General features: G+C 38.3%; 1 protein-coding gene and 1 non-coding gene across 2 annotated transcripts in view; both read left to right on the top strand.

Moving 5' to 3' along the window:
* CCDC50 (coiled-coil domain containing 50) overlaps positions 1–12,408 on the top strand; it is an 82,679-nt gene that overhangs the window by 55,894 nt on the left and 14,377 nt on the right. The window contains exon 6 of the mRNA XM_055407892.2: positions 3,532–4,056. Coding sequence (XP_055263867.2) covers positions 3,532–4,056 — 525 coding nt within the window. The remainder of the gene's footprint in view (positions 1–3,531; positions 4,057–12,408) is intronic.
* Positions 1,160–1,231, top strand: TRNAC-ACA (transfer RNA cysteine (anticodon ACA)). The gene has a single exon. It is a non-coding gene; the product is annotated as a tRNA-Cys (tRNA).

The following is a 12,408-nucleotide window of genomic DNA, read 5'->3' as shown; positions in this document are numbered from 1 at the left end:
TTTTCTGTACTAGAGATCAGAAGGTAAAGAGTTACTCATCAGCTTTAATTAAAATCTTAGAGATATGATATGGCATTTTTTTGTTTTTTTGTAATTCTGCCGGAAGGCACGTTCATTGCAGATAAAAATATAACCGTTCAAAACTTTTGAATCTAAAAACATTAGGGTGGTAAATACGTACCCTAAAGTACTGATTTTAGCATTCATCTTTTAATACCTTACACTTACTTGAATTGGGACTCAAACCTAGTGGTCTTGACCAGAGTATTGTCATTGTGATTTATCTCTGTAGACTGTGTTAAGAATTCAGTAGATTTTCAGGGACACCTAAATTTTTAAAAAATTTATATTTAATGCTTTTGTAAACTTACAGAGAATGCTGTATGTGCTTTTCTTGGAGTTGGGGCTGGGGGGATTGGGAATAGGATCTAGGGATCTCCTGTAAAGTACTGTTGGAATTTCTCTTCACTTGGGTTGTTGTTGGGAGATGATACGTTGCTGAACATGTGATCTTTGTTTTTATGCCTTTGAGTTAGACCAAGCTGAGTTCCACAGAAACCACATTGTAGTCCAGCTGACATTTACAAAGCAGCTGTATGTTCTTTGCAGTGGTCCTTTCCCAACACATAAGGGATATTCTTGAATTGTACTTCTCTGCCTTTGTGTGCAATATAATTTTTGTCTGTCTTGCATAATCACATCGAATCATTATGGAAGTGGTTGATTTAGCTTTAATTTTACTTAAACTTTAATAAATCTTTAGAAAGTAATCATTTATAGATTTTCTACAAATCTAGAATTATCCTAAACCCCTGTCAGATTTATATCAACTGAAATTGTATATCTTATTTATGAATCCATGTTTCTCTTTCAAAGTCACTCACCTGTATTGCTGGCATATTAGAGATTTTTTTTTTAAGTCATGGTCTTTGGAGTCATTAGACCTTGATTCAAGTTACATCCCTTCCTTAGAAAAATTGTAATATTAAGGAAGTTATCCACTATAATAACTGTAATCCTTTTTCTCATCTGTAAGGTGGAGATTCTAAAAATATATCCTTCACATCGATGTTGAAAAGATTAAACAATAAAATTTTTGTGAAGACTTATTAAACTCTAAAGTACTATTATTTGTACATATATTAATGTAATGTGGACTTCCCTAGTGGCTCAGATGGTAAAGCGTCTGCCTACAATGCAGGAGACCCAGGTTCGATCCCTGGGTTGGGAAGATCCTCTGGAGAAGGAAATGGCAACCCACTCCAGTACTCTTGCTTGGAAAATCCCATGGACTGAGGAGCATGGTAGGCTACAGTCCATGGGGTCACAAGAGTGACTGAGTGACTTCACTTTTCACTTTAATGTAATGTGAGTATTAAATAATATTTGGTCTGTCCAAACACAAATCATTTTATTTTGAAAGACAAACATGGAAGAACACAAAGTGTTTGCAAATATATGTGTGTGTGTGTGCATATATATGCATACACATATATATGTATACGTATATACATATATGTATGTATGTATGTATTGCCTATAAGGAAGTTAATTATATTTGCCAAATAACTTGGTCTCAAGAAATACAGAAGTCTCAATCCTTAACTGGACAGGGTTTTAAGGGATTCAAACATTCCTCCATCCCTGTCTTCTTTTTTGCCCATGTTTAAAGATATCACAAGTGATCACAATAAATATTTTCCCTATCAACTCTATGCAAATGTAGTGATAGCCCTGTTCTAATTCTTGCAACACATTTCCCTAAGTACAACTGTTAATATCTGTTAACATATTAAAAGAAGTAAAAATAAAATAAAATAATCATGATTTCACAAGTCCATATTAAAAACAAAACCTTTCTTTTCTCTTTTTGGGTTTATAGGCAGGCTTCACTCCTGCAGTTTTCTGTGGGAACATTGGTATTAACACTAAACCATTGTTTCCTCCTTGTGATCATCGTTTAAGTAGCTGGTCAGTATTATGTTAATTCACAGCAGTAGTAAATAGATCCTTTCTCAGTTGTCAAGATACACTTAAAATAATAGTTTGCGTAAAACATACTTTTTTATTACAGAGAGTAATTGTTCTGTTTCATTTTTGCTTTATGTAAAAAATAAACTGTATCGTAAATTATGAAAATAAATACCTCTACAGACTTTTTAGAAGACAGGTTTTAATTTAGACATCGTCTTTGAAGCAGATGTTCTTTTCTTCTGGAAAGCTCAAGAAGAAACCATTTAGAGTTTTGAGTGCAAGCTTTTTTGGCATCACTGATGCATTTAACACATATCCATATCTCCCCTTCCTGTATTCCTTCACTTGATTAACAATAACAAACATTAACAAAAGCAAAGAGCCCAAAACCAAACAAACAAAAAACCCTAATAACTAAGGAGAGGTATGGTTATTTATTTTTTCTACATCCCATCCAGTTGCAAGAGCTGCTTCAAGTGCAGTTCAGCAAGTGACTAATTCCAGTGGGCAATCTTGGCCGTTTTAGCAATTTTCCATGGAATTAGGATTTCTTTTTGTTATTTCCCCATTATAGTAAAAATCTTTGGAAATGTTAAATATGCTCTTGGAATATGCGTTCTTAATCATTTCCTTTGTTTTCACAGTTTGCTTGTTGCTAAAAAAGACCTGACAACAAAGCACCATGTATGTGCTGTTTCTCTAGTTTGTGTTAAACTTAGGGACGTGTATATTTAGCACATGTTGTATTTCTATATACAGAATACAGTATCATAAAGTTTTTTGAAATGTTTTTAGGAATTGGCTTCTTTTTATGTATTCCGTTATGGCATCTATTTTTAATTATTTTCCTCTGCACAGCTTCAAGTAAGATTTGAAACAGAGTCATCCAAAGATAACAGGATCATTTACTCACATAAAATTCTCCTTTGCTCCCTCTTCTTCCACACTGAACTTTAATTTTTCTGGGAATGTTTGCTTTGGCCACCCAACGGGAGAGGATGGAGTAGTACAAAATCTGTGGATCATCTGTCTGAACCAAGTAGAAATTAGCAATATTCCGATCTAAATTTATTATTTCCAATAAGAATATTTGAAAGCCTCTGACTGGAGTCACAAAGTTTAGTTATTTTTCTATTTTTATAAGATTCCCTCATCTCTCACTTACTGCCCTCCCCCACCATATACTAGTTCCAGATTGATTTTATAAATAGAATTGAACACTTAATGACTGGAATTTTTGTTATTGGCAAATATTAAAGTACTATGTTAATCCTTCCCTAATCATGATCAAGCTCTTCTTTCAGATTTAACTTATTTCATTTAATTTTATTTTAGTTTTATTACTTTTTTGGCTATGTACCTAGAATTCTTCATGTATGCACGGATCATTCCGGCAAATACTCATTCATTCATTTCAGTTTGTTAAACTGAAAAAATGGTCTTCTTCATTTTAAAATATATTAAACTTGAGGCCTGTCTCCATCCTGTAGTGAGTTCATACTCAGTCTTTAAGTTAACCTGCATTTCTGTTTTTCACGTTCCTCCACCTCCGCTCAGACCAGCCACGGTCAAGGAGGGCAAGGGAGTTGGGTTCTGGAAGCTCAAGGCCTTGTAGACTCCAACATGAGGAAAAGACTGTGAAGCACAGGAGGGAGAGAGCCAGACATCCACAGGAGAACTTGGGAGAACCGGAAGAGCACTGTTCGTCAGAGAAACCTCTGTCAGCTTCTAGCTCGGGTCAAATGAGGGACGAACCCCAAATTAACACTGAGCCTGAAAGGAAACGCTGTGGCCACGAGAGGCTGTGGAGACCTCCCCTCCCCACGATCAGCGGTGAGGTGCTTCTGAGCACCGAATCAGATGACTGGGAGGCACACTCTAGCCGTCGAACTCGGAACTGGGAAAAGCAGTTCAGACAGCAAGACCAGCTCTCTCCAAAAACCTCACAGAAAGCGGGGCTTCCCTTCAAGGAAGCCGTTTATAGGAGGGACCATGGGCAAGGTGAGCACAGAGAGAGGAAACGCAGGCCCCGGACTCCTCCCTTCTCAGAGAGTGAGGAGCAGCTCCAGCTCCAGGACACAGGTAACGAAGGCCAGCCTGGTCGGAAGTCCTGCTACCGTGTATATACATACAAACACATGTATCTGTTAAGCACCTTAGACAACATGTCCTGTCTCTCTGGTTTATGCTTATGGCTTTGAAATAAATCCTGGACCAGATATTGTAAAAGGTATCTACTTAATCTCAAATCTCAAGAAGGAGAATATCTGTACCTCTTCCCTTCTGCTTTCTAAGAGAATACACACTCCTTGCAAGGTTCTTCCAGCCCCAATTGGGATTGCAGTGGAGGTACTCGTCCCAGGTACAATTTTTAATCTGCCAAGACCTTACATCAGAGATTCTGATTCTAAAGCAGTGCTATTGAGTTTCTGATTTTGATTCCATGAACCCAGAAGGTCTAATGACACCACCTTCATAATATTTGCCTTCAAAGAAGACCTACAGGGCTGGAAGTACCGAATTCTCTTCACCTCATCTTTCTCAGTTGTAAAGTGAGAGATGAGATAGGCGGTCTTTTAAGATAATGTTTTTCAAATAGTGAGCCTCTAGTTTGTTTTTGTCAGAATCAGCTGGGCTGTTTCCTAAAAATGCAGATTTCTGGATCTTACATGTGTTATCAATCCCTGGAGTGCAGCCTGGCAACTCGGGCTTGTTTTACCAGGAGGTGATTCTTATGTACTTAAAGTTTGAAAACAGTTGTTTGGAGTTCCTTCCTGTGCTTTAACCACCTCAGCTTTGCAGTTGGTGCTCTGAAGCACCAGTGTCAGGTAAGTTCTTGGTACTTACTTAGGAATGAGGTGAATGAGCCTCCAATTTCTGGCATCCCTGAGGTCCTACTCTGAAACCCATCACTGACACAATAGTGGTTCTCTCCATGCTTTTCTGTAAACTGCCGCTGTGATGTTTTTCCATATGGCTGTACCACTATAAGTTGTAGCACTGACTGTCTGGTGTTTTAATTAGACCATACTCATCTCCCTAGTTTTGTTTTGCTCTTATGGAATGTTTACAGAGACTCAGGAGTTATTGGGGGAAAAATACCAAGGAGGCGACTCTTCTTACTTCCTTCCATTTACTGTTGCCCAGCGAAGCTCTGCTTCTGGTTTGGAGAGTGGTTTCTAGGTTGCAGGTTCATGTTGATTCTTTTGGTTCCCCCTATCATTTTATCTCTTCCTGTCATGTTAGTCCTTTAAGTTTTTAAAGGACTTGGTGATAAAGAAAATGAAAATCCAGTTCAGCAAGTATCTATATGCCGGAAATATTCTTGGCTCAGGCTTTATGTTTAGGGGTAGATGCTTGGATCTGAGCCTCAAACAGTATATGAGTCAATCCACAAAGATGGATATGTAAATAAGCAATTGCAAATTTGATATACCTTGAACAAAGAGCTCTGGGGCAATAGAAGAGGAAGTGATAAAATCTACCTGGAGTATGTTTTGTAAGTTACCTTATATCAGATTTAGAAAGACATTGGAGTCCAAAAAGTACCAGGGAGGAAGGGTGATTTCATCGACCTCTGCGTTTCTGATTTTGAGACTCCGACCTTTTAAGTGTGCTCTGAGAGCTGGTTAACCTCTCTGGCTTTTTTAGTATGCTCAAGGGTATTTTAAACAGACTCAGAAAGGGTGGAAATAATATGAAAGAAACTCACAGTGACTCATAAACCCTACTACTGGAGTTGTAGGCAAATGTTCTGTTCCTTTATTTTAATAGCATAAGAGTTTTAAAAACAGTGTGACTAGGCAGTTACTAAAATGGCAACAACATAGCCGTGAGCATCTGTCATCTTATTTTCATCTTACTTTGCAGATTTCACCTACAAAGGCTTTGTTGGCATTTGATTTTGTGAGCCACCCACCACCCTAAAATAGGTCAGAGGATTACATTAAAATATAATTATGTACTGGTATCTATTCTTGCTGTTGTAAGAGTTCTTCAAGTTGTTAAAATAGGCCAAAGTTTTGTTTCAGTTCAGTTCAGTTGCTCAGTCGTGTCCGACTCTTTGCGACCCCATGAATCACAGCACGCCAGGCCTCCCTGTCTATCACCAACTCCCGGAATTCACTCAAGCTCATGTCCATCGAGTCGGTGATGCCATCCAGCCATCTCATTCTCTGTCATCCCCTTCTCCTCCTGTCCCCAATCCCTCCCAGCATCAGAGTCTTTTCCAGTGAGTCAACTCTTCACGTGAAGTGGCCAAAGTATTCGAATTTCAGCTTTAGCATCAGTCCTTCCAATGAACACCCAGGACTGATCTCCTTTAGAATGGACTGGTTGGATCTCCTTGCAGTCCAAGGGACTCTTGAGAGTCTTCTCCAGCACCACAGTTCAAAAGCATCAATTCTTCAGCGATCAGCTTTCTTCACAGTACAACTCTCACATCCATACATAACCACTGGAAAAACCATAGCCTTGACTAGACGGACCTTTGTTGGCAAAGTAATGTCTCTGCTTTTTAATATACTATCTAGGTTGGTCATAACTTTCCTTCCAAGGAGTGCTGCTGCTGCTGCTAAGTCACTTCAGTCGTGTCCGACTCTGTGTGACCCCATAGACGGCAGTCCACCAGGCTCCCCCGTCCCTGGGATTCTCCAGGCAAGAACACTGGAGTGGGTTGCCATTTCCTTCTCCAAGGAGTAAGTGTCTTTTAATTTCCTGGCTGCAATCAGCATCCACAGTGATTTTGGAGCCCCCAAAAATGAAGTCTGACACTGTTTCCACTGTTTCCCCATCTATTTCCCATGAAGTGATGGGACCAGATGCCATGATCTTCATTTTCTGAATGTTGAGCTTCAAGCCAACTTTTTCACTCTCCTATTTCACCTTCATCAAGAGGCTTTTTAGTTTTTTAGTTCCTCTTCATTTTCTGCTATAAGGGTGGTGTCATCTGCATATCTGAGGTTATTGATATTTCTCCTGGCAATCTTGATTCCAGCTTGTGCTTCTTCCAGCCCAGCGTTCTTCATGATGTACTCTGCATGGAAGTTAAATAAGCAGGGTAACAATATACAGCCTTGACGTACTCCCTTTCCTATTTGGAACCATTCTCTTGTTCCATGTCCAGTTCTAACTGGTGCTTCCTGACCTGCATACAGGTTTCCTAAGAGGCAGGCCAGGTGGTCTGGTATTCCCACCTCTTCCAGAATTTTCTACAGTTTGTTGTGATCCACACAGTCAAAGGCTTTGGCATAGTCAATGAAGCAGAAATAGATGTTTTTCTGGAACTCTCTTGCTTTTTCCATGATCCAAACCAGCAGGAAAACAGAGAGCTAGTTCTAAGAGCACTGGTTTGAGGGACAATCAGTTGAAAAAGGAACACAGAATAAAATCGCTAAATTAAATATATGATTGGCTAATTTTCTAAAGAGCAGTAAATCCTTACTACCTTTGAGGGTAACACTGTTATTGGGCTATTAGATTGAAACAGTTTATTAATTTTCTGCAGTTTAACTTCCAACCTCTCAGAGCCATTAAACACCATTCTATGATATTTCCCAAGACTGGCTTCTTAACAAAATATGCGTGAATGGTATCAGGATCCATGTGTCATCATATTAGCTTATTCCATAGTTTGAGATAAGTTTATCTTGAATACCAGTACTTTCAGCAGTTTTATCAGAATTTCTTTAAAGGTAAGCTTTTTTTGTTCATTGAGGGAGGTTCTTGTTTTCTCGAACTGGAGAATGATGAAAAAGATAAGCAAGAATTTCATTAAAAAGTGATTGTGGAACTGTTGAAAATATGGCTTACCTGGTCTTTTGAAAGCTGGTTTCCAGATTATGTTTAGGTTATTACCAAAATGAAGACCACCATTTTCTTAATTTCTTTGAATTAACTATATTTAATAACGTTTTGAAGCATCTCTATTTTCAGTAATGACAGGCTTACCGTGTACTATCTGAAATTCCTTCTTAGATACTTAGAAAAGCTCTTTTCACCTTTGGTATGAAGTATGCTGCAGTTAGTCAGCAGTCTTGTCAGTCTAGAGATCTAGTATTCCAGGCTGTAGAAATTTTCTACTTAACGAGATCTACAAGTTCCAAACAAATAAAGAGTTCAAATAAACTCTTCTCTCTCCCTCTAAATATTTAACTTAGGGAGAAATGACCTCAAAATTTAACAGTATTTATTTTTATTGGGGTATAGTTGACATATAAGTTTCAAGTGTATATTTGTATATATTGCAAAATGATCACCAGAATAAGTCTAGTTAACATCATCACCATACTTAATTACAATTTTTTTCTTGTGATAAGAACTTTTAAGATTTATTCTCTTAGCAACCTTTAGATGTACAGTATAATACAGTCTCCATACTGTACATTATATCCCCATGACTTTTTTATTTTATAACCAGAAGTTTGTATTTTATGACTTTCTATACGATGGATGGGGAGGCCTGGCGTGCTGTGATTCATGGGGTCACGGAGAGTTGGACACGACTGAGCCACTGAACTGAACTGAACTGATACCCATTTTGCCCATCCTCCAATCCCTCCTCTGACAATCACAAATCTGTTCTCTGTATCTTTGGGCTCAGGAATTTTTGTTTTGTTTTAGATTCCACCTATAAGTGAAATTATATATTATTTACCTTTCTCTTTATAGTCCAACTCTCACATCCATACATGACTACTGGAAAAAGCAAAGCTTTGACTCGATGGACCTTTGTTGGCCAGTGATGTCTCTGCTTTTAATATGCTGTCTAGGTTGGTCATAACTTTTCTTCCAAGGACCAAGGGTCTTTTAATTTCATGGCTGAAGTCACCAACTGCAGTGATATTGGAGCCCCAAGAAAAGAAAGTCTGTCACTGTTTCCGTTGTTTCCCCATCTATTTGCCATGAAGTGATGGGACCAGAGGCCATGATCTTAGTTTGATCTGATGTTGAATTTTAAGCCAACTTTTTCACTCTCCTTTTTGACTTTCATCAAGAGGCTCTTTATTTTTTCTTTGCTTTCTGCCATAAGGGTGGTGTCATCTCCATATCTGAGGTTATTGATATTTCTCCTGGTAATCTTGATTCTAGCTTGTGCTTCATCCAGTCCAGCATTTCTCATGATGTACTCTGCATATAAGTTAAATAAGCAGGGTGACAATATACAGCCTTGATGTATTTGGAACCAGCCTGTTTTTCCATGAGAGTTGGATTATAAAGAAAGCTGAGGGCCAAAGAATTGATGCTTTTGCACTGTGGTATTGGAGAAGACTCTGGAGTCCTTTGGACTGCAAGGAGATCCAACCAGTCCCCCTAAAGGAAATCAGTCCTGAATATTGGAAGAATTGATGCTGAAGCTAAAACTCCAATATTTTGGCCACCTGATACTAAAAGCTGACTCATTTGAAAAGACCCTGATTTTGGGAAATATTGAAGGTGGGAGGAGAAGGGGATGACAGAGGATGAGATGGTTAGATGGCATCATCGTCTCAATGGACATGAGTTTGAGTAAGCTCCGGGAATTGGTGATGGACAGGGAAGCATACTGCAGTCCATGGGGTTGCAAAGAGTCAGACACGACTGAGCGACTGAACTGAACTGAACCTTTCTCTTTCTTACTTTACCTACCAAGATGCCTTCAGGGTCCATTCCTGTTTTTGTAAATGGCAAGATTTAATTCTTTTTATTGCTGAATAATATTCCTCTGTGTGTGTATGTGTGTGTGTGTAAATCTCAGAGTTTCTTTATCCATTTATCCATCAATGGGCACTTAGGTTGTTTCATGTCTTGGCTATTGCAAATAATAATACAGTGAACACAGCGTGCACATATCTTTTTGAGTTTGTACTTTCATTTCCTTCAGATAAATTCTAAAAGTAGAATTACTGGATTGTATGGTGGTTCTATTTTTTAAAAATAATTTTTTTGGAGAGACTTTTGTACTGTCTTTCATAGTGGCTGCACCAGTTTACATTCTCACCAGCAGTGCACAAGGGTTTTCTTTTCTTCACATCCTTGCCAACACTTGTTGTTTCTTGTCTTTTTGATAATAGTTATTCCAAAGGTGTGCCGTATGATACCTCATTGTGGTTTTGATTTGCATTTCTCTGATGATCAGTGATGTTCAGCACCTTTTCATACCTGCTGGCCATCTGTATGTCTCCTTTGAAAAAAGGTCTGTTCAGATCCTCTGCCTATTTTTTAATCAGATTGTGTTTTTGCTATTGAGTTGTATGAGTTCTTTATATTTTTTGAATGTTAACCCCTTATCAAATATGTGATTAGTAAATATTGTCTCCCATTCTTTTTTTCTTTTTATTTTGTTGACAGTTTCCTTTGCTATGAAGAACTTCTTTAGTTGGATGTAGTCCCACCTGCTCTTTTTACTTTTGTTGCATTTGATTTTGGTGTTGAATCCAAAAAATCATCTCTAAAACAAACATCAAGAAGCTTACTGCCTGTGTTTTCATCTAGGAGTTTTATTGTTTTGGGTCTTATGTTCAAGTATTTAATCCATTTTGAGTTAATTTTTGTGTATGGTATAGGTAGATGGTCAAGTTTCATTCTTTTGAATATGGCTGTCCAGTTTTCGTAGTGGTATTTACTGAAGAGACTGTCTTTTCTCCATTGTGTATTCTTGTCTTCTTTGCCATAAATTAATTGACCATATGTGCATCTGGGTTCTCTGTTTTGCTCCATTGATCTGTGTGTCGTTCTCTTTCTCTTTCCTTTTTTTGTGGGCTGCACAACTTGCAGGGTCTTAGTTCTCCAAGCAGGGATTGAACCCACACTCTCAGCAGTGAAAGCTTGGTGTCCTAACCACTGGACCCCCCACAGACTTCCCATGTGTCATTCTCTTTTTAGCTGCCAAGAAGTCATAGACTTAACACCCTTTCAAATCAATTAAGACTCTTCATTTGACCATTTCATTTGAATGCCTTCCCAACATCCTTGACTGATATTAAAGCAAAATATTTTCTTAGTTAATTTTATGGTATAGAGTAGGAGGTACAGCCATAGAGAAAGTTTAGTTCTTGAAATCTGAGTGCATTTCCACTGTATTTCTTTCACCAGATGTCTTACTTGAAGGAACAGGGTGTGATCTCCCCTGCTGTCCTCAACTAGGCTTTGGACTGCTTGTGGAAGTGTCATTTTCCTGTGAATGGGCATGAAGTGAAAGTGTTAGTCACTCAGTAGTATCCGACTCTTTGCGACCACATAGATTGTGGCCCACCAGGCTCCTCTGTCTGTGGAATTCTCCGGGCAAGAAAACTGGAGTGGATTGCCATTCTCTTCTCCAGGGGATCTTCCCTACCCAGGGATCGAACCTAAGTCTCCTGAGTTGCAGGTAGATTCTTTACCGTCTGAGACACCAGGGTGCTCTGTAGATGGGCATATGGTACAGAAATCTATCTTGTCCATTGACTTCCCGATTCCTATCTAATTCTATTTGTTTTTACCTAAAATCTTCCCTTCTAGTTACGACCAAGCTAATCATAACTCAAGGAGGTTTATCTACTCTTGGGAGTGAGTATGCCGCTGTTTCCTGACTGTCCCAAACAACTTGGAAATCTTTATTAAAACTAGCCCAGCCAGCATAAGATCTGGAAGCTCTAGGGATGATGTGAAGTTGAAGTAGGTTCCATATTTTGTGTAAGCTGGTGCTAATCGAGCCGAACCTAAGAAACCCAGGTTCACTAGTCTTCACTTGTGGTAAGGCAGATGAGCCTGTGGCTTTTGGTTTTACCACAGTGCTGGATTGAAAGCTCTAAAAGAGGCTGCACCAGATAAGTAAACCCTTGATGTGCCCAGAATTTAGATGTATTTTTTTCTTCTGTACTTTTTCCTCTTTTATTTAAAGCAAGTGAATCATGAAGTAAGGCATTTTGATAAAAATTATGTTCATGTACAGTTAATTTGATGGACATTATACACTAGTTCTAGAGGTAATTGCAATTAAGAATCAACTATAAGATTTAAAACTAACAAAGGCCAGATCTCACCCATGCTACATGTATTAGAATCTCAGGGGTTTGGGTTAAAAATGGTCACGTATATTTAAAGTATTCCAAGTGATTCTGATGTATAGACATGATTGAGAACCACTAATAAAGAAATAAGCAATTAGGAGTAAATTACTTTTCCTCCCTTCAGTGACAGTTACTGAAAGTCACTGTTTCAGATGGTTAATCTTGTTCACTGCATAAAACATTTTTATTATTTTTGAATATAATACATTGTTGAAAAATTATAATTTAAAAAGGATACCAAGAGGGCAATACACACAATTTTGGAATAACCATTAGCATTCACCACTCAAGAGTTATAAAAAGAATATATGCTGCCCTAGTGGCTCAGATGGTAAAGAATCTACCTGCAAAGATTCTTTATGATTCTTTAATATAGGAGACTCAGATTTGATCCCTGGGTCAGGGA

The sequence above is a fragment of the Moschus berezovskii genome, chromosome 1 (genome assembly GCF_049115385.1).
Source record: "Moschus berezovskii isolate FMDL1 chromosome 1, NW_MosBer_1.0, whole genome shotgun sequence".
Taxonomy (NCBI): Eukaryota; Metazoa; Chordata; class Mammalia; order Artiodactyla; family Moschidae; genus Moschus; species Moschus berezovskii.
This window is presented reverse-complemented; position numbering and strand designations above follow the sequence as displayed.